Source organism: Mus pahari, chromosome 6 (genome assembly GCF_900095145.1).
Source record: "Mus pahari chromosome 6, PAHARI_EIJ_v1.1, whole genome shotgun sequence".
Taxonomy (NCBI): Eukaryota; Metazoa; Chordata; class Mammalia; order Rodentia; family Muridae; genus Mus; species Mus pahari.
The window spans coordinates 49449685-49473181 of NC_034595.1; the positions used below are offsets into that span (position 1 = coordinate 49449685).

Sequence of the window (23497 nt, forward strand, 5' to 3'; positions counted from 1 at the left end):
CATGGGAAGCAAGCCAGTAAAGAACATCCCTCCATGGCTTATGCATCAGCTCCTGCTCCCTGACCTGCTTGAGTTCCAGTCCTGCATCCTTTGGTGATTAACAGCAGTATGGAAATGTAAGTGGAATAAACCCTTTCCTCCCCAACTTGCTTCTTGGTCATGATGTTTGTGCAGGAATAGAAACCCTGACTAAGACAGGGGATAACATTTTAAATGTAAATAAAGAAAATATCCAATAAAAGGGAAAAATAACATTTTGCTATGTTTACACACAGGATCTTTACTGTCTTCTGAGAGGCTTCATCTAGTAGCTGATGGAAACAGATGCAGAGACCCACAGCCAAACATCAGGTGGAACTCAGGGAGTCTTGTGCAAGAGTGGCAGGAAAGGAATGAGGGAGTTGGAGTGGTCAAGGACACCACAATTAGACCTACGAAATAAACTAACCTGGGCCCATGGGGGATCACGGAGACTGAAGCACCACCAAAGAGAATGCACGGGCTAAAACAGGCCCTTACCCATATGTAGCGGATGTACAGTTTGTTCTTCACGTGGGTCCCCTAATGGAGCATAACTGTGTTCCCTTTCCCTAGCTGGACAGCCTGGTCTGGCCTCAGTGGAGAGGGCAGTCAAGTCACTTAGTCGTGCTGTGACTTGACTGCCAGGGTGTGTGGGTACCCATGGGGGCCTCCACTTTTCTGAGAAGGAAGGGGAGAGTGGGGAAGGGGTATAAGGGTGGGACTGGGAGGAAAAAAAAGGAGGGGAGCTGTGATCAGGCTATAAAGTGAATAAATTAAAAAATTAATGGGAAAAAACCCAAAATTTAAAGTATAAGATAAAAAAGAGAAAGAAAGAAAAAATAAATTAGAAGCCTTCCTGTAATCTATTAACAAACATGTTAAGGAAAAAAATACAACTGTAGCCTTAATTTGCCTCAAGAAAAAGTAAAATACCTTAAATGAGACCTAACCATGGGAGTATAAGAATGGTCTAATGAAAATTTAAAACACTAAAGAAAAAAGCAAAACACTACTAGGAGATACTAGAAGACAGAAAGACCTCCTGTGCCCAGGCATTCAAATAACTAACACTGAAAGAGGTCACCTTCCCAAACTCCAAAGATTCCATGAAACCCCAAAACCTCACTGTGCATCTTCCATGTGACCCAGTTACACAACTCTGTAGTATTTATCCGAAGGACTCCAAGTCTGCACAGCACAGAGACATTGCATATCCATATTCCTGTAGCATCATTCACAACAACCAAGCTGTGGAACCAACCTAGAGATCACTAAAACCCAATCTGCCCTGAGAGGAACTGCGGCTAGTCTCAGGGCAATAGCAGGGCAACCGTGACAGTGAGTGACTCCAGCAGATGACACTCTTTTGGAGAGAAAAAATACACTTCCTATATAGGCACTGTGGGCCTAGCATAACACAACAGTCAAGTAATAAGCCTTCAACTCAAGTGTATTTTTCCAAAAGGAGACTACTCAGGAACAGCCAATATTGCCTGCTTTGGCGGACCTGCAGAACTGCATACTATAAACTCAGAGAAAAATGTACCTATGCAACTCACACAAATCTTGTACATGGAGAGACTTAAACCATAGGCAAATGCTCATTAACACAAACTCTGAATAAGTTTCACAAGGATTTTTTTTCATGTCTGGGTGAAGGGTACTCACCTAAGGCAGGATATCCGAGGTAAAATCGATCTGCTCCCAGCCATCCCAAAAAGAGAGATAATGCAACTGCCACTTTGTATGAATAGCCATTCCTGCATAGAATTAAAACCTCGGTGTCACAGCCATGCACTGCCAACCGGTGAATGTTGTAGGAAACATCTGTGAGTTATTACTTATTTACCCAGTGACTCACTCATCTGTTCACTCATTTACCATTTGGGATGCTAAGTAACACTATGCTAAGCTTACAGTACACAATGAATGCTAAGCACTATGTGTTGCTTAATGAATAAACACAACATAGACCTCTCTCCCTCAGACTTATAGTTTAGTGGCAAAAAGCAACAATCCAAGCATTTTAAAATCTAATTGTATAGTTTGTTAGAAAGTTACAGATATTCTGAAACAAGAAAAGGTAGAGCAGGTATTTATCAAATCCAGAATGCTAAAGTATAGAGAAAGTCCTGAATGCTGGGGGCTACTTAATCTGAAGTAGGATGCTGTGTCAGTCCCCAAGAGAAGCAGCAGCCGGTACAAAGCTGTCCACTGCATGGGCTGGGGGTGGACTAAGGTCGGCGATGCAGAAGCAGACTGAGGAAGAAAAGAGCAGCTACCGCGAGATATGAGAAAGCAGTGCCTGTACCGCTACCCATGACTAACACCCCAGCTTTCACTCTGAGAAATGGACAATTGCAATGAGTTAACACTGTGACACGATGTGCTTCACACTTTCCAATCTGGTGGTCCTTACACTAAAAACAGAGAGTAATGGAGAATTGTCAACTACTGTCACAAGCATATCATAAAACAAGCTCCACACTCAATGGCCTAAATAACAAGCTACTATTCTCACACCTTTACGGGCAGCCTGGCTGTGGTTCAGTACAGTTCAACATGGCGGCACCTTCTTCAGCTGACTGACTACCTTGGGCTGAGGTGCCCTGAGCTTGACCACAGCTATAGATTCCCTTTGAGTCAGTAAGATTTTCTAGGGTTCGAGCTGAAAACATGGCAGACACTTGTGGCAAGTTCTTTTCAGGATTCTCTCATCAAAATGCAAAAGGAAAGCTGAATTTCACAAACATACTTAAGCCTCTTTATGTCTGCCACCCATTACCCTTAAGCCAAATTAAGCAACAGAGGCAAGCTCCAAACAGTGGTATGTGAAATATACACTGTCCTATTAATGGAGTCTGGGGGCTGAATATCTGCTAACACATTCAAGTGTGAGGATGAAGACAAAGTGTTTTAATACATTTCAATGCTCGGGTGAGAAATAATAACGGCTTGTCTGAGTAAAAGCAAAAGAAGTGCTGAGAGTCACCAGATTCTGAGTATGTTGAATGTATGTACAATTTTCTGATATTTTAATTTAGGGTATGAAAAAAGAAAGGAAAGAAGCAATAATAGTACTCCAGATTTTATCGTAAGCATTAGAAAGTTGAGGAAAGGGCTGGAGAGATGGCTCAGTGGTTAAGAGCACCGACTGCTCTTCCAAAGGTCATGAGTTCAAATCCCAACAACCACATGATAGCTCACAACCATCCATAATAAGATCAGATGGCCTCTTCTAGGGTGTCTGAAGACAGCTACAGTGTACTTACATATAATAAGTTTTTTTTTTTTTTTTTTTTTTTTTTTAAAAGTTGAAGGGGAAAATGCAGGTGGATGGTTCTTGAAAGGGAAATCAAAATTTACTTTGGACATGTGAATTTGAGATATCTATGAGATCCCCAATAGCGCTGAATAAAAATCAGTTGAACATACAAGTGTAGGTTTATTTTTAAGTCTAGGATGGAGACAGAAATTAAACAGTTAAGTTACAAGCAAACAGGAAATCCTTAGTGTCCTGAGATTGAGGGTCCGTGGCTATAATCCCAGCATTTGAAGATGGAAGCAAGGGGATCAAGATTGCAAGATCAACTCTGGCTACATGGCAGGTACGAGGCCAGGAGAAGAAAGAAGAACTAAGCAGACACTAAGAAAGCAGAAGCAACAGACTTACAATGGGGATGGAAGGAAAAGGAGAGAATGACTGCAAAGCTTCTGACTGGTTTCTCTGTCTTATGTTTCTTTGAGATAGGGTCCCACCACACAGTGCAGGCTAGCCTCGAACTTATGATCCTCCTGCCTCTGCCCACCAAGTACTAGAACAATGCCTTAAAAAACAGGTACAACAGGTGCCATTCACTGAGACAGTAGCAGAGCGAAAAGCATTTTAAAAGAAGGAAACTGCCAATGTTGTAGAGTGATTTTATTATGGGTTATTAAGAACACTTCATAGAGAAGCAAGTATTGCTGGTAAATTCCAGTACGGTTCTACTCAGAAAGTTTAATAGTTGTATTGTAGAAACCATTATTCAGAAGTTTGTTGGGTAAAGGGAAGAAACACAACAGCAATTAGTTATGAATACAAATCATGCTGAAGAACCACCTGGAATGGCACACTCCCAGTCATTCACCAAACCATTTCTAATTTTCCAATCACCTAAACCACATTTCTTAGCTGGCCTTGCAATTAAGTGCAGCTAGAACTGTTTTGGTCAATGGGGAGAAGGCCGAAGTACATGCTATTTCTGGCATTCATCCTTAAATATACTTCAAAGGGTTCTGTCTCCTCTCTCCGATCTATTATGTGAATGGAAAGGACTCTAGAGGAAGCAAAGCCATGGGTCCTGCATGGCTGTGTGGGACCACCAGCACCTGCTCATATCATAATCCAGAACTCTAAGGCCACCCAAACTAGACCACATCATTCAAGAAAAAATAATTCTTATTGTGCTAAACTACTGAAATTTATAGCAATTTAGCCTGCTCCAGTTAATATCGATGACCAGTATAAATAGTTAAGTGGCAGAGTAAGCTACCTGTAATACTAAAATGTAATTTTAACTAAATATTAATATTATATACTTTCAAAAATATGTCAGCAAGAGTAGGAAAAAAACCCCATGTCAATAAGAAGGGAACACCCAGCAAATCGAGTTCACCAGTGAGCCTATTCACAGTTGGCCTTTTGTTGCACACATACTGTGCATCCTGATGAAGGAAATGTGACGCAGCAGGACATGCTGGGCGTACAGCTCTTACATTAAAACTAATGGATCTCAAGGTCTGATACAATGTTCATCAAAAAGTTGTATTTGGAATCTGTTGGTTTTACTGTGAGGGGAATAAATTGGCTGGTAGGCTAGAGTGTTTTCCTTAATGATCACATTATTAAAACTGACATCAGTGCTTTATAGCCATATTTAGCAAAGCTTAGTCTCTCTCAGCTTTATCTAACCTGAGACACTGTAATAAAATTCAGACTAACATGAAACTAAGTAGCAAGAATAATAAGTGTGACAGGCAATCTGAGAGAGGTGCTGTTTTCAACAGGTGTGTTTCTTAGTTGTATTAAGGGCCATGAAATCTTTCTTGTACCAGAACATAATATTATTTTTTTCTGTCATTTGTGATGCATAAGGTAGAAGTACCAACCTATAATTTAAAAATTGAACAAACAATACCTAAATGCTAGGAAGCAATTCCTGTCAACAATTTTTACATTGCTAATTCTTTCTAAGGATGCTGAAAAAGGCTGTAGAAAAATCCAAATTTTACTTATTTCCTAACACGACTGTAAATATGTACCATCAAATAAAATACAACCATTTATAGTCCTAATATATAGAAGATGCCAAAAGTGGCAGAAGGTAGGAGAAGTAAACATGTCTTTAGTTCACAGCAGAAAAACTGAATGCAAGCTTTCCAATAGGAAAAAAAAAATAAAACGCTCTCTAAATAGAGGCCATTCCTTTATTATCACACGCTCATCGGGCTTCTGAATTCTGCCTCATGTTACTGCTCATCTATTACAAAGAATGAAACCATTGTGTGATGGTTAATACTATCAACTTGACAGGATATAGAATTACCCAGGAGACAAGCCTCTGGCCATGTCTGCAGAAGAGTGTCTAGGCTGGGCTTGAGTATGAAACCCCACCCTAAATGTGGACAGCACAGTCCATGGGCCAAGGTTCTGGAGTGACTCAAAAGGCAAGAATAAACTGAGCCCAGCCTTCATCTCTCTCTGCTCCTGACTAACAACACAAGGGAAGCAGCTACCTTAAGCTCCTCCACCATGTTGTCCCTGTTATGATGCCCTGTACCCTTCTACTTGTGGGAGAAAATAAACCCTTTTTTATAAGCTGCTTTTGTACAGGATTTTGTCACAGCAGTAAGAAAAGTAACACAGTATACAAACAATTAACAACACTGTTTTTCTGAAACAGTAAGTAAATACCCATTTGCATTTATATTTTGAAAAAAATTTATGCATAACTCACTTAATGACATCAACTTCCTTTATAAGGTCTGAGTCAATTTCTATCCTTTATTACCTCACAAGTTAACCCTGCTTCTGGCTGATGAATTTAAAATAGAAGGTTATCTAACATTAGCAAGAAGACACATATTACATTTGCAGGACTTCCCATTACATTTCATTATCATTCACTCCATGAAATCAAGATACAGCATTTTAATTTTTAGTAATGTACTTACACATTTCGGCAAGATATGGGCTTGAGAAAACCAACTTCATTTCCAGTAAAATGTGTTTCATTACCACTCAAATCCTTACAAGTTATTTTGGGTGCTGGAAAACATTGAACTAAAGACAGAAAAAATGAATTGTTTTTCAAGACTGGCAAAGCACAAAAGAACTTATAATATTATAACAAACTACCTCCCATTGTAACATCTAACAGAAGACTTTAATTTAGACCAGAAGTTAAAGAATTCTACTGTGTGTGTGTGTGTGTGTGTGTGTGAAATGCATTTATATGGAAGATAAATATAATGTTCTCTTCATACAATAATATAAATGTTGCTATACTGTTTTAGATGTGTTCATGGCCCATATAGTTCAGTCTCTTGCATCTGATAACAAAGGAAGAATTGCAAAATATTACTGATTTAAATTTTTTTCATCTTTCAGATAAATACTTAAATTTTTGATGGCAATCCATTTGGTAATTATCAAGTTATTTTAACAGAATCTATGGTTTATATCCTCAGCTTTTATTATTTGTGATGGCTAATCTGTCAACTCCGTGCATATCTGAGGAATTACCTGAACTAAAGTTACCCTAAGTGTGGACCATGTCACTCCTTAGGCAGGGATGGTAGACGGAGATAAGAAAGGGGAAAGGGAGTCAGCTGAATATCAGCACTCACTACTGCTTCCCAACCATGGCACATGCGCTCTGCTGCCTCCTGCCCCTGCCATCACACCTATCCTGCCACCATGGACTCTGTCCCCTGAAACTGGGAGCCAAAATAACCCTCTTTATTTGTTTTTACCAGGTATTTTGCCACAACACAAGGTAAGTAACTGATGACACTATTGTGGACAATGGCTGCCATACATATATTTGTGTGTGTATGTGTGTGTGTTATATAGAATAATATATAGATATTCTAGTCTTGGTATAGTGTTATTTCAGCATTTAGCAATATAAATCTATACTCATAATTCAAGACGCAATATAGACAAGCAGTACAGATGTTACTTTGTGCCAGGTAGACACTGTCCTAAAAGTCAAGCTTCTGTACAGCTTTATGGTGTAAAGAAGAATTTAGAAGCAAGGATGACCTTATCTGGGTTATTTTTATCTCTTTCAGCCCTTGGCCTCTGTAGGTAAAAATAACACTAAGATCACCTACATCATAGGGGCATTGTGGTTAAATATATGAAACTATGTACCACAAGGTCTATATAGCATTAGTAGGTATTCAACACATTTTGTTTGTTTGAGACCAGGTCTCATGTAGCCCAGGCTGGCCTCAAACTCATTTGCATGTGGCAAAAGTTTACCTTGAAGTCTATCATTTTTCCACCTGTAATCCCAAGAGCTGGGATTAAAGACATGTGATACCATGCCTATCTGAAAAAACATTTTCTTTAATATCTGTGTGCATGCATGCATACTCTACTACTGAGATAAATCATCTCAGTGAATATGAAAAATACTAATCTTTTTAGGATAGTTTTAGCAAATACTTACCTCTATATTTAGCATCAACAATCATAGGTTTGTTTGTTTTTTTAAAAATGCTAAAAATGGAACTTTGTGTAATAAAATACAGAGAGACCTGATGGTTTTATTATGAAAGGAATATATTTTCTGTTTGGTTTGTAACTATTCTAAGGTTTCCAACAAATCAGTTTTTTTGTTTTGTTTTTCAGGGCAGAGTAGTACATGAAAACTATCAAAAACAAACAAACAAACAAACAAAAAAAAACTCTCTATGAGAGGCCCGTATCCACTAGACTCCTCACAGTTCAAACCATACAATCCATAAAGTTTACTTATTTAGTGCACTTTAAAAATCTAAAACAAGGTGGCATGTAAGATAAAAGACACAGATTTAATTCAGTTCAAAACTATTACATAAAATGAATGGGAAGAAAAAAAGAACGGAAGTAACCATATTAGGATATTACACTTAGGAGAGAGAATATAATTGAGACTTCTTGTAGTTAAGGCCAAAGCTGTACAGTTATTGAAAGGAAACACCTGTGACCCACTGCAGTGACTTGTTCTGAATCATGACACAAAGGACACAGAGTATAAAAGCTTTCAATAAAAACTTTTACAAAACAATTGTTTTTTCACAACTGCTTTCACTATGACTCCAGACATACAAGGTTTACACAGTACTAAGGTATACAAAGGGCAAGGAATGTGGTCAGCAGTGAAGTACTTGGCTGGCATGTGCAGGGCCCTGGACGAATCTGCCAAGACAGAGCGAGAGCAAGGGAGAACACTAGAATTCTGTCTGTAGCACAGGCTGGCCTCCGACAGTCTTCCTGCCTCAGGCTTTGAGCACTCGAACTGTAAAGCACGGGCACCTCACATGGACAGGTCAGTATATTTATTTGTCTTTTGCTCATTGTTTCTTGAGACAGAATATTAATGTATATCCAAACTCATCATGCTTCTGCCTCAGGCTCCAAGTGTTAAGACTGTGTGAGCCACCATATCTGGTCTAGATCAATAATTCTTAATTGGGGTGATTTTGGTCCCCAGAAGACATCAGGTAGTTCTTGGAGGCATTCTGTTATTACCACTGGAGGGCTGCTATAAGCATGGGGGATAGTGGGCACACATACTACGAGACAGCCCACTGTGCACGAGAGACCCCCATAATGAAGTATCCAATGATAACAAAGCCAACGACCTCCAGCCTGCAACCCCCAGCACTGAGGAAGTGGAAGGAGGAAGATCAGAAGTTCAAAGTCATCCTTTTGGCTACACAGCAAGCTCAACTGACAGGCTTCAAACAGTTTTGCTCTCATTATTCATTCATTAATATTTTTTAAAACTTCATATATCTGATATTTGAATTTTTATTATGAATTTAAATAGCTACAAAAATATGTAGTTTAAAGAATACTAAATACTGCATTAACATTACAATGCTATAGTATTCCTTAAAATAAATTTGAAAAACCAGAAGAATTTGATGTTCACTGTCATCTGAGAACAAGCTCTTCTGTAAAAATTTTAAAAAACTTATATTTCCATCTTAGGAAAAAGATTACATATATAATAGCATTTGTTATAAACTGAACTATGCCTTAAAAATGCTACCTTACTTGGAAATCGGTTCTTGGTAGATTTATCAAGTTAAGATGACATTATTAGAGTAGGCCTTAACCTTTTATATAAAAAATGAAATGGCCAGATCTGGTAGCACACACCTTTAATTCCTAGAACTGGGAAGGCAGATGCTGGAGGATCTCTGTGAATTTAAGACCAGTCTGGTCTACATGGTGAGTTCTTGGCCAGCCAAGGCTTCATGGTAAGACACTGTCTCAATAAAGAAGGAAACTGGGCACATGAAGGGAGGATGTAAAGACACCCAGGGAAAATGCATGGAGGAAGAGGCAAGGATTTAGCTGACATAAGTGCAAAACAGCAATGCCAAGAATCACTGGCTTCCATCAGTGATGGCACAGCTGAGGGAAAGGGATTGTGCTCTAGAGCCAGAAAGGAGCAAGGCTCTGTAAACACTTAGGTTTCAATGTCAGATTCCGAGCCCTAAGCCCACAAGAAGATGGGCAAAGTGCTACAAAACTGGCCTATGACCTCATGTGCTGTGACCTGGGTCATCTCCACTTACACAACTGACTTAAGAGTTTCTTTGCTGCGATAAACACCATGACGGAAATCAACTATGAAGGATCTTCCTGCCTCTTCCTCCACAGTGCTAGGATTAAAGGTGCGCACTAATGTGCTGTCTTAGTCACTGTTCTGTTGCTGTGTAGACACCATGACCAAGGCATGTCTCATAAAAGAAAGTGTTTAGTTGGGGGCTTCTTTACCGACTTAGTTCTTTAGCATCATGGCAGGGAGCATGGTGCAGATGCAGGAGCAGGAGCAGAAAACTACATCATGATCCACAGGCAGAGAGCAAGACATTGGGTCTGGAGTAGGCTTTTGAAACCTCACATCCTACCCTCAGTTGGATACTCCGTCTCTTAAGGGAAGTCAGGGTGAACAACCTGGAGGTAGGAGCTGATCCAGAGACTATGGAAAAGTGCTACTTACTGCTGTTCCTCATGGCTTGCTCATCCTGCTTTCTTAAGTAACCAACACCACCAGCTCTGAGGTGGCATAGCTCACAGTGAACTGGGCTTTCCACATCCATCATCAATCAGGAAAATTCACCATAGGCTTTTCTCAACTGAGATTCCCTCTTCCAAAATGACTCTAGTTTGTGTCAAAATATTCAGTCCCTAAAATAACTAGACCATCTAAAATATTTAAAATATCTCAACTGTGTGTTCCTGTAAATTCAAACACAAGTTAAATACTTTTCTACTCCAAATGAGAAGAGCCAGGGCACAGTCACAATCAAATTTAAGGAAAACCAAACTCCAACAATTAAAAGTAAAGCTCCCTGTCAGACTTCTAAAAGGCCTTCATGGGGTGGGACCTGGCTGGAGGATGTAGGTCATTGGGGCATGACTCTGACTCTCCCTTATCCCCTTATCTGTCCTTTCTCCGCTTCTAGGCTGCCAAAATATGAACAATTTTCCTGTACCAAGTCTTTCCATCATGGTGCCCGATAGGCTCACATATTTGAATGCTCAATCATTAGGAATTGACACGATTTAAAAAGGGTTAGGAGATGTGGCCTTGTCGGAAGAAGTATGCAACTGAGGGTAGGATGTGAGGTTTCAAAAGCCTACTCCAGACCCAATGTCTTGCTCTCTGCCTGTGGATCATGATGTAGTTTTCTGCTCCTGCTCCTGCATCTGCACCATGCTCCCTGCCATGATGCTAAAGAACTAAGTCGGTAAAGAAGCCCCCAACTAAACACTTTCTTTTATGAGACATGCCTTGGTCATGGTGTCTACACAGCAACAGAACAGTGACTAAGATAGCACATTAGTGCGCACCTTTAATCCTAGCACTGTGGAGGAAGAGGCAGGAAGATCTATCGCTGTGATTTCAAGGCTTACACAGCAACACCCTGTCTTTTAAAAAGAGAGAGAAGGCAAGGCAGTGGTGGCACACACCTTCAATCCCAGCACTTGGGAGGCAGAGGCAGGCGGATTTCTGAGTTCAAGGCCAACCTGGTCTACAGAGTGAGTTCCAGGACAGCCAAGGCAACACAGAGAAACCCTGTCTCGGAAAAAGAGAGAGAGCGAGAGAGAGAGAGCGAGAGAGAGAGAGAGAAAGCAAAAACCCTAGCTAAATAAATGCATTTATATCTCTATAACAAAGCTTGGGAAGCAGAAGGAAATAAAGAGATAAATACAGTTATCCTGACTTAAGTATTACATATACACACACACACACACACACAAACACACATATACACACACAAAACCATTTCATCATACAACTAATATATACAACAGTTATGTTTTCATAAATCAGTTAAACATAAACTTAATTAAAAATTTAAAAGCATGATCTATATAACAGATTCGAATGCTATAAAATAAATATGATTATATAATTAAGGAAACTTATTTCTTAACCTAAATAGTGACACTGGTTATAACTCTGCAAGAGCATGCAAGGGCCCCTGGGTTCAATCACAAGCACAAAATTAATTAGTTAATTAACCAACTAATTAATTGAATGTTGACAATTTTAATCAGTTTCCAAATCTAAATTATTCTAAAAACTGAACAATATTATCTAACACAACATAAAACACACTTATTAATTACCCTTAAGGGTAATGTACTGTTACTTGAAATCGGTAAAATTTTACAAAACATTTCAAAGACATGATTCTAGAAATCTTACCATGAGCTGTGTAGTTTGTACAATTAACTGGTTCTTGCGTAGCATCATTTATTTTTGGTTCTTTACAAATATATGTTTAAAAAGTTAAGGAAATTTGAATTATATTTCTAGCATAAAACACTATGTTTAAATGTCTTACATACTCCTACTGATTCACATGTACAGAGAGGCTTTAAGTTTGTACTAATCAACAAACTCAGACACAAATACACTTTTAAACTTGCTGTGGCGGTGATGCTATTAGTCCCACCACTTGGGAGGCAAAGGCAGGTAGATCTCTCTTAAATTCAAGGTCATCATCTACAGAATGAGTTCCAGGTCTGCCAGGGCTATGTTGTGACCCTATCTCAAAACAAAACACCCAAATACACTTTTAGTGTTCCCTAGATAATAGTTGAAAGTTAAATTATTGTATACAAGTCATATAAAATAAATTTCTATCAAAAGTTCTAGCAGATGATGCCATCTTCAAAGAATATCAATCAGGGAACAAACAGAAAGCAACATCAAATTAAAAATCTTCACCAAATTATTTTAAGTTTAAAAACAAATCAGTTTCCAGAGCTTTGGATTCAAGCAATTCACACTTAATTCCATGTAACACAAACAGATGAGGAAGATATTGTTATTCCTATGCCACAGAAGCACTAGCTGAGCTTTTGAGTGGCTTATCCAGTCATGTAAGTGACAGGCAGCCAAATCAGATCTCTTGACTCAAAGCTGGGATACTCTGGATATGTTGTACTTTATCTCTGAGGTCAGTGGCTCCAGTAGGATCTTAAGTTACTGAAAAACCACTCTCTAATAGATGCTAAAATAGTAAGAATGTTTGTAAGTTTTATTGTCTAAAAATTGTACGGTTCACACTCCAATGGAATAGGTATGGTACACACAAGGTGTCTTTAGTCACAGGTGGACCCTTATTTAGACTTCTGAATCACTTCTGGAAAGGTCATCTTTAGTTAATTGTCATTAAGGCAATGTTCAGTTGTCACCAGAGTTCTACAGGCTCAGTCAATCTACAAGGATTCAACAGCTCATAATCAGCTCAAATGCTTCTTAGAAGGACACTCTTGTCTTTCCTAAGACAATGATAAACTCAGTATGTCAGAAACTCCCTGCATGATGGAATCAGCAAAGTAAATTAGAGGTAGTCTGTGCAAATCTAATGGACACGCTCCTTAACTCACAGATTTTCTTAATTGTAAGATTTTTCTTAAGACTCTTTCTTGCTTCTTCAGGTTTGAGTAGCTGTACACAAATGTCTGAGGCACTGAGTCAGAACTCAAAGTTTTGTTCAAACATAGCTATTTGAGTGTAACACAAATTTCACCTTATTGCTCTGTGGCGTGCTCTGTAATCCTAAATCAGATTTCTCATCTGTAAATAAACACCCAACAAAACTGTTGTGCTAATTAAATTAGCATAAATGCTCCCTTAAGTTGGTGGTCACTGGTATTAGTATGTTTTAGACTTAAAATATTTGTTCATTCAAAAGCCCCCACCCCTAACTATGGCCAATTGATGGCTGCTAAGTTAGAGAGTCACAGGTTTAAGTTAAGTAAGGCAACCATGCTTCAGCGAATAGCCCCACACCACTGTGGATATGAACAGCACATATCGGACTCCCTGTGTTAGTTTTTTTTTTTTTTTTTTTTTTTTTTTTTTTTAAGTGTGTGTGGTAGGGGGCAAGGTGAAGAGGGAGCGGGAGGGAAGACATCTAGGAATCGCTTGAGGTTGAATATGATCAAAATCCACTGGGTCAAATTCTCACAAAGAACTAATACAAATACTACATTTTAAAACATCCAAGAGGTTCTCTCATTTAAAAACATATAATAATAACTTGTCTAAAATCACAAAGCAGTCAGTTGCCTGGCGGCAGTCCATCTGAGGATGGCTGTAGGTGATATATGTTACTTTAATGACAAGTGAGACGCATGCATTGGTTCACTAGAAATTACTTGTCTCCTTCAAGCCCTGCAAACTTTCAGGGACGCGTCGAACAATTTTCGCATCTACAGTGTCTGGGACAGAGCCTAGATGTGTATGTGTGTGTGTGTGTGTGTGTGTGTGTGTGTGTGTGTGTGTGTGTGTGTGTGTGTGTGTGTAAGTGAGCAAGCCGGTAAAATCCACGGTCAATCGGAGAAGGAAGTGCCAACCACTGATCGGACCAGGGAAAGCCCACGGTGCTCGCCCTTCGTCCCCACAGCCCTCCTCACCTCCCGGGGTCCAGTGGTCACCAGAGCCACAGCGGAGGCCACGGTCCCCATCCCACAGCCCGGGGTCCAGCTGACCGCCTGAGAACGGCGGCTTTCCGGAGGATATTGTCCCACCCTGAGGTCCTCACACTTGGGCGTCTCCTCGCCCCCGACAGCGCCAGAGGCAGCAGCCCCACAGTGTCCCGCGGCGACCGTCACGAGCCACAGAGCGCAGAGAAGGCCCGGAGGCCCCGCTGCTGAGGAAGCCCGACCCGCGGGCCAGGCGGCCGCCATGTTGGGCACCGCGTCCTCGCGCTTCCGGTTCCGCCTCCGAGATAAGGAAGCGCCTTAAAGGGGCCTGGTTCCCTGGGCGCAGCTTAGGGCTTCTAAAGGCGGCTCCCTAGGATAACTTGGCACAGCCACATAAGCGAGGTTTTTCGGGTTTTGTTTTTTTGTTTTTGTTTTTGTTTTTTAAATTATGTTCTCTTGTCATCTTTGAGCAAGGACCATCTTAATCTGTGTATCGTTCCGATTTTAGTATATGTAGTGCCAAAGCAAGCATGGGAACTTTAATAATAATAATAATAATAATAATAATAATAATAATAATAATAATAATAATAATAATAATAAAACACGCCCATGCCCCAGGTCAGGGAGACTGCTCAGCGTGTAAAGGCTGACAATCTCAATTCAATCCCTGGAACCCACATGGTGGAAAGAAAAAAACTGACTTTCACATACACACACATTTTTTTAAAAAACTGAATAATTATAAAAAAGAAAAAAAAAATACACGTTTGGGAGTCTTCTTTAGTAGCTTCCCTGAGAACCCTCACAGGGAGACAGAAACAGCCCCTTGTGATGAGCTCCTAGTGGGCACCACTGTTGATCCTGGGGGCTCAAAAGGATGAGGGTTTCCCTAGGGTTGGAAGAATTTAGATTTAGACTATCTAGAAGTGACCCAAGTGCAATTATAGATTGCTGTAGACATTATATAGTGAACTACCATAAAGGACAGGTGTTCGGGGACAGAATATTGGGCTGAAGAGATGGCTTAGGAGTTGAGAGCACTTGCTGTTCTTACAGAGAACCAGGTTAGGTTCCTGGCACCCACGCATTGGCTAAAGACCTGTAATTCCAGTTCCAGATCGAAGGTCCCCTTCTGGCCTTCTCAAGCTCAACGCACATATTTGGCTCCGCTGGTAAAATCCTTTGTTGCTCTGCCTGAGAAGTGAATTCAATCCCTGGCACCCACATGGTGGAAGTAGCAGACAAAACACTCATACACATAAAATAAAAATAAATAATAAAAGAGACAGGATATCAGTTATATATCTTACAAGGTGATAAAAGCAACTTTCCGTTTAACTACTACTTGGACTCAGAATGTTCTAGCTGATTTTTAAGATACAACATAAACCAAAGGACTAAAGGAAGCAATTCTGTGCCTCAGGTTTATTGAAATTATAATAGAATTAGATGGCTTCCTGCTGAGTGCAAGAATACTGCTGATCTGTGTATCAATTTTAATACAGATTGAAAACAATTACTTAGAACTGCTGATGCTTTGCTTAATGATTAATCCCATCACTGGGTCTATTTTATGGCTTTAGTGATTATCTTTATTCTCTTCCACAATATGTAAATTTAAAAGAATTAAAAGGATTCTATAAGACAGCGATGAAACTATAAAACTTTGGACTCCTGAGCTGGGACAGTGGTAGAGTTGCCTAGCAAGCCCAAGTCTCTGGACATAGTCCCCAGCATCCCATGGACAGAAAATTGACTCTTGAATTGATGATGTTTTAAAGTATTGATGATGTGTCACTTCCTCTTACAAGCCCCTTACATCTGTAATAAAGTAATTTCTCTGTTTTGCAGTCTCATGATCACATGAGTTACCATGATCACATGGCTGCTGCATTATTTAAATTTGATAAAAACTTAAGCCTCATTTTTTATTTTCATTCTTCTCTCATAGATTGCATTTCAACTATAGTTTCCCTCCCCTCCCCCAGTCTTACACACACACACACACACACACACACACACATCCTGCCCCTGCTCTGCCTCCTCTCAGAAAAGAGCAGACCTTTCAGAGACATCAACCAATCACAGCATAAAAAAACTACAATAAATTCAGGCACATAGCTCATATCAAATCCAGGCTGGACAAGGCAATCCAGTAGGAAGAAAGTATGTATTGTTTTCCCCAGGAGTAGGAAAAAAGAGCCAGGGATCCCCGTGCTCCCACTGTTGGGATTCCTACAAAAACATCAAGCTACACAGCCATAACATGTGTACAGAGGACCTAGGTCAGATTCCTGCAGGCTCCCTGATCTCTCTGAGTACCCATGGATCCTGGTCAGTTGACTCTGTGGATCAGGTTCTTGTGGTGGCCCTGATGCCTCTAGTCCCTTCCTCCCACGTCATCTGCAGGACTCCTGAGCTCTGCTGAATGTTTGGCCGTGGGACTCTGCATCTGCTTTTATCAGTTGTTAGATGAAATCTCTCTGATGACAATTATGCTAGGCTCTTGTCCCAGAACACTCTCAAGTCAAGACAAACGGTAGCTTGAAGGTTTTGGGACTGGGTTGGTGTCCTAAACTCTGCTGAACGCCTTACCTGGTTTCAGAAGACGGCCTGCTCAGGGTCCATGTCCTACTTCACGAGGAGGCGTTGCTAAGGTTACTCTCACAAATTTTATGAAGTTTCTGTTGCACTAGGTTTCTAGCTGGCCCTGAAATACACCTCAATTCCAACAGTTTATCCCCATATTTTCTCCCCCCACTCCTCCCCATCACTCCTATTTCATACCTGCCCCAATCCTTCCTGGAGGTCTATTCTATTTCCCCTTCCCTGGGAGATCCTTGCAGCCCCACTTAAGCCCTCCTTGTTGCCTAGCCTCTCTGGGTTTGTGGACTGTCACATGATTGTCATTGTGTGTACACACCATGTTTGTCTTTCTGAGTCTGAGTCACCTCACTCAGAATGATTTTTTTTCTAGTTCTGTCAGTTTACCTGCAAGTTTCATGTCACTGTTTTCAGCTGCTGAATAATACTCCTCTATGCAAATGTACCTTATTTTCTTTATCCATTCTTTGGCTGAGGATGTTCTAACTTGTTTCCAGTTTCTGGCTATTATGAATAAATCTGCTATGAACATAGGTGAACAAATATTCTAGCAGTATAGTGGAACATCCTTTGGATATATGTCTAAGGGTGGTAGAGCTGGGTCTTGAAGTAGATCAATTCCCAGTTTTCCGATTAGCCACAATATTGATTTCCAAAGTGGCCATTCAAGTTTGCATTCCCGCCAGCAGTGGAGGAATGCTGACACTGGCTCCACATCCTTGACAGCAGGAGTTGTCACTCGTGTTTTTGACCTTAGTCATCCTGACAGGTGTAAGATGGAATCTCAAAGCCATTTTGATTTGCATTTCCCTGATGCCTAAGGATTTTGAACATTTAAGTGTTCCTTGGCCATTTGAGTTTCCTCTGTTAAGTCTCAACATTTTTAATTCCTAGTTTCTTTACTATATGAAGTGCCACAGAAACTCTTCAGACTTTTACTGAAAGCAAAGGACATGAAAAGCAGTCTCACTGTGTAGCCTGACTAGCCTGGAACTCACTATGAACCAGGCTGGCCCTGGACTCAGAGAGAGCTGTCTGTCTCTGGCTCCCAGACATTTACATGTAAAGAATGCACTCCCATGCCCAGCTACATTGGTTCCTAAGATTTTTATATAAGTGTATTTTACTTTCACTGAAGATTAATTTTCCACACAATAAATATCTGAGAAAACCAGTCTAACATATGTCTCTATGGTTGTAACAGACATATGAGATGAAAGGTTGTTCCTCAAATCTTTTTTTTTTTTTAACTTGACTATACATAACATAAAAATTTTCCTCTGGCAATAACATCAGGAATCTTCTACATTCTTAGTACATCTGCACAAGATTTTCTCCTGTAACTGTGCTCCTGCTTCACACCCATTTCTTACTGTATACTTTGTTGCTGTACCCTAACTACATGGGCTCCAGTTAAAATGAACTGATTCACCATTTAAGGTCTGTTCAGAACTCGGGAGGTGGCTTCCACTAAGTGTTTATCTCAAAAGTACAAGGACCTGAATTTGATCCCCCAAAGCCATGAAACGAACAAGCACCTAGGCGTGTGGCAATATTTACTGCTATTCTTTTCATTCAAGTCCTAGGGAGTCAGAGATAGACTGACTCCTGGCCCCTGGAACCTGCTAGACAGCCAGCCTAGCATAACTGGCTCCAAGTTCCTTGAGAAATCCTATCTCAAAAAGCAAAGGGGATGGCTCTTGAGATATAAACCCAAGGTTCACTCCAGCCTTCACATGGAGACTTGTGCACACATTCTGACATATACAGCTGTCACCACCATCCTACACACACACACACACACACACACACACACAGAAGCTGTCTTAGGGTTTAATTGCTATGAACAGACACCATGACTGAGACAACACTTATAAAGGAAAACATTTAATTGAGGCTGGGAGAAAGCACGGAGGCAGGCAGGCAGATGAGATGCCGAAGAAGGAACCTAGAGTTCTACGTCTTGATATGCAGGTAGCAGAAGGAGATTATGTGCCATTCTGGGCATAGCTTGACCATAGAAGACCTCAAAGCCCACCTCCACAGTGACACATTCTCCAACAAGGCCACACCCATAAGGCTATACCTCCTAACAGTGTCACTCCCTGTGGCCAAGCATTCTAACACTTGAGACAATGGAGGCCATACCCATTCAAAGCACCAACTCTTCCTTTAGGCATTTTTTAAGCTTTCAATTTTTTTGTTATGTACCTGGATGCTTTGCTGGCATGCATGTGATGCACCATGTGCATACTTGTTGGGTCCCTTGGAACTGGAGTTATGAATGGCTGTGAGCCACCATCTGGGTGCTTAGAGTCAACCCGCAGACCTGTGCAAAAGCCCAAGTATTCTTTGTTTGTTTTGTTTTGTGACAAAGTTTTCCTATGTAATAGAGCCCTGCTATCCTGGTCTCAATTTGTTGACCAGGCTGGCCTTGAACTTACAGGATCCACCTGCCTCTGCTTTCCAAGCCCTGGGAGTAAAGGCTTATGCCACCATGCCTGGCTGCACAAGTACTCTTAATCACTGAGCCCAGTTTCAAAACTTGGAATCAGAGTGAAGAGATGGCTCCGTCAGCAAATTGCTTGCTGAGTAAGCATGAGAATCTGTACGAATGTTCCGAGCACCCATTAAAAAGCTGGGCAAAAAGATGTGTTTCTCTAAACCTTGTGCTGTGAAGGTTGAGGGAGATGGGTTCCTGGGGTTTGCTAACTAGTTAGTCTAGCTAAATCTACGAGTTCCAGGTTACCTGAAAGAACTGGTCTCAAAGTAATAAAGTAATAAAAAATAGTTTAAAAAAATACAAAACCTGTCATTGACCTCTTCCGTTCATATTGTAAACATATGTATTTATCATACATAGACATTTTACACATAAAATTTGAAAACATTTTTAATTTTCAATTTTTTCTACATTTACAATATCTTCGTCCAATCATTAAGCAATCAATATCATTAAATGTGTTTTTAATGGGGAGGCAAACAGGTAAACCAGGGTTTTGCTATGTAGTCATGGTGACCTTGAACTTATAAAGGGATTTTTCTGTATTTGACTCCTGGTGAGTGAGCCACCATGCCTGCCTGTTCTTTTTTCAGTCTGGTATTTTTTTGTTCTTCCTGTTATGTTTTGTTTTCTTGAGTCATGGTTTCTCTGTGCAGTCCTGGCTGCCCTGGATCACGCTGTAGATCAGGCTGGGCTTGAACTCACATAGATCCCTTGGCCTCTGCCTCCTGAGTGCTGGGTTCAAAGGTTTATACCACCACTGCCTGTCTGGCTGTCATTATGTATTTTCACCCTATTTCAGGTTTTCCTTATTTCCTATCTCCCTTGCTACAGTGATTTCTTTTGTTTTATTGTAGGCCCCTTCTCCAAGGTCTTCAATCCACTTTTGCATAGTTTCTACACAAATTTCTCCTTTTAAAAAGGCTCTTTCATATTTAAAACGCTACTAAAAGTTTTTAGGGATCAGTGAACTGGCATAAACCCATTGTGCTGGCTAGTTTTATGCCAACTTTAGAAAGTTAGTAATCTAAGAGGAGGGAGCAGCAACGGAAGCTCTTCCACAGAATCTGGGTTTGATATCTAGCACCCAAATATTGCCTCAAAACACTCGCTAACTCCAGTTCCAGGGGACCTGACGCTCTCTTCTGGTGCCTCCTTGGATACCAGTCATAAATGTGTTCTGAAAGACCCCTGTTCCCAGGGGAGACCCTTGCTCAAGTCCCAGGATGAGACGATGCTCCAGTAACTCAAGAGAAAGCATTCTTGATGCAATGTGCATGAGGTTTAATCGGGAAAAATCAGCAGTTGCAATTGAGGGCTTTTACAGGAAAGACCATAAGGAAATGGGGGCGGGGGGGGGGGGATAAGTTCACAAATAGGGAAGCTGAGCAAACATTTCAGCTCATCTCCTATGGAAGAGTTACAGGCTACCTTTGGCAAACATTCTTGGTGGGGAAACTAAGTAAACATCGTAAGAGTGGGGATGATGCATTACAGCCCATCTCCTATGGAAGAGTTACAAGCTATCTTTTGGTGAACATTCTTAGTCCCTTACACAAATGAGTCAGGCGCCAGGGTGGTTTAAGATGAGCCAGTTTCTCAGGCTGAAGGAGAAAGAACAAAGAATTCTATGCTCAGCTTTGTTTCTAGGTTTTTTGTTTTGTTTTTTTTTGTTTTTTGTTTTTTTTTTTTTTTTTAAGAAAGAAAGAAAGAAAGAAAAGAAAACACATTGACTTACAGTTCCATGACATACATGCAGGCAAAAAAAAAAAAAAAGGGCGGGGTGGGGTGGGGTTGGGGATTTAGCTCAGGGGTAGAGCGCTTGCCTAGCAAGCACAAGGCCCTGAGTTTGGTCCTCAGCTCTTTAAAAAAGAAAAACAGAGAAAGCAAACAAATAAAATAAAAAAACAAAACAAAACAAAACAAAAACCCAATAAGAAAATATTATTAAAATAGTGTGCCCAGATTGTAAAAACCTGAGACCACCAGGAACCACAACTCCAATGCAAGCAGGTGAGAATCTTTATTCAAGCTTGAGCTTGGGTCACAAACCCTCCCTGTGCAGCAGATTAGGAAAGTGACTCGGCTTGGGTCCAGGGATTTAGGGTTTATATAGGAAACGTTTACAAGCTGGGGCTTTCAAGCCTTGGTGTTACATGATTGGGTAAATGGGTAAATGAATGTTAACCTTCAAACTGATAGTGTTTGTTCAGACCACAGGGAGAGACCACACATCTAAAATGGGGCATTGTGACCTTGGAAAGACCTGCTTTCTTAGCCCATCCTGTTGTTGTCAGCTAGCTGTAGCTGCTGCATCTATCTTGCTACTGTCAAGGACATTTCAGGATTTTTCTCAGACCTCAAGGGTGGGGGCCTTATCACTCCAAGGACAGCAGCTTAAAATAGAGTTTAGAGGACAAGATGGACTCTGTCCTGCTGGTCTGTGACTCTTCATTGGCCATGTCTCTCTAAGTGCAAGTTAAGTTAGAATGGGAGTCTTAGGAACAAAATGGAGTTGATTCTGTTACCTCAGTCCCTTCAAAACCACCATCATCTACACAAATGTCTTAAAGCAGCACATCTTTCATTTAGGTCTTCCTTGGGCTTTGGGTTGATTTTTGCATACAGTAACAGAAGGGGGTGTGTTTATTGTTCTCACACTGGTTCTTGAAGAGACTGCCCTCTCTCCCACCTTTGTTTTTGACACCTTTGATGAAGATAGATGTAGTTCTTTGGTCTGTGAGCTGGCATTCTTAGGCTTTAGTTGCTAGAGCTTTACAGTACACCTTAGAGCCAGGAGTTAGGATTCTTCCAGCTTTATTTCTTCTGCTCAGGTCTTTTGCCCAGGATTGCTTTGGCCACTCTGGGTCTCTTGTGATTCCAGAGAAATTAGAGGAATTATTATTTCATTGCATTTTGGTATGAATTGTATCAAATGTATAAGTTGCTTTGGGGGTAGGGGAATCAACAGCTTGTCAATATTAATTCTCCCAATCTGTGAACATTTAAGTCTGTGTTCTTTACATTTTTTTTCTCATTAGTGTTCCATAACATGGCAGAGAATATTGTCATCATTAAGTCCCAAGTTTCTTGGTTAGTTTTAGTTGTCAACTTGACACAATCTAGAATCACCTGGGAAGTGTCTCAAGGAGGGATTATCTAAACTAGGTTTGTCTGTGAGCATGTCTGTGGGGGACTTCCTTAATTACATCAATTGAGGTGGGAATTGTCAGCATACTATGGGTAGTATAATTCCCTGAACAGTTTTCTGGGCTTTGTAAATAGAAGCCTTCTTTGGTGTCTTTTGACTGTGAGTGGAATGTGATTAGCTGTTTCCCATACCCAACACCTTGACTTCCTCACACTGATATACTATAACCTGGAATTATGAGCCAAATAAACTCTATCTCTCTTATATTGCTTTTAAACACACACACACACACACACACACACACACACACACACACACACACACAGAAACAGACAGACAGACAGACAGACGACGGAGACAGAGACAGCGCAGGGTCTCACTATGTAGCTCTGGCTGGCCTGGAACCCTCTATAGTGGCCAGCTTAGTCTTGAGCTCACTGAGATCTTCCTCCTGATAAGTTGCTTGTGTCAGAGTATTTATCACAGCAGTAATGCGGACTTTGCCAAGGTGACACAGAAATACATCACTGTTAAGCCCCAACCTTTCCTTCCTTGCTCATCCTCAAAATCACATATCAATAACACCGCAGTATAAAATATTTTATCAAGTTAAAAATTCCCAGTCTTGACAAATTCAAGCACTTTAAATTCAATCTCTTTAAAAATCCAAATCTCTTATAAAAGCCTAAAGTCGTTTTAAATTTTATCTCTCAACTGTAAGCTCCTGTAATATCAAAAAAAAAAAGAAAAAAAAAAGATGAATACTCCCTCGCTTCAACAGGGAAGAGCCAGGGCATAATCACCATCTAAACAAAGCAAATGCAAACTCCAACCGCATAAATAATTCAATGTCCAATGTCTGGAGTCCACTCATCATCTTCTGGTCTCTTTCAAGGGTTTGGGTCACTTCTCCAGTGCTGCCTTCTGTACCACATACATCTTTTTTTTTTTTAATTATTATTAGATATTTTCTTTATTTACATTTCAAATGCTATCC

The 23497-nt window shown here is 40.5% G+C and overlaps 1 protein-coding gene across 1 annotated transcript in view; it reads right to left on the bottom strand.

Annotated features, from left to right (window-relative positions):
* The window catches only part of Tm2d1 (TM2 domain containing 1), a 28093-nt gene extending 13567 nt beyond the window's left edge, over positions 1 to 14526 (bottom strand). The window contains exons 1-4 of the mRNA XM_021200661.1: positions 14337 to 14526; positions 12009 to 12082; positions 6238 to 6346; positions 1690 to 1781 (exon numbers count right to left, since the gene is read on the bottom strand). Coding sequence (XP_021056320.1) covers positions 1690 to 1781; positions 6238 to 6346; positions 12009 to 12082; positions 14337 to 14503 — 442 coding nt within the window. The 5' untranslated portion in view covers positions 14504 to 14526. The remainder of the gene's footprint in view (positions 1 to 1689; positions 1782 to 6237; positions 6347 to 12008; positions 12083 to 14336) is intronic.
* Between the last annotated feature and the right edge of the window lie 8971 nt (positions 14527 to 23497).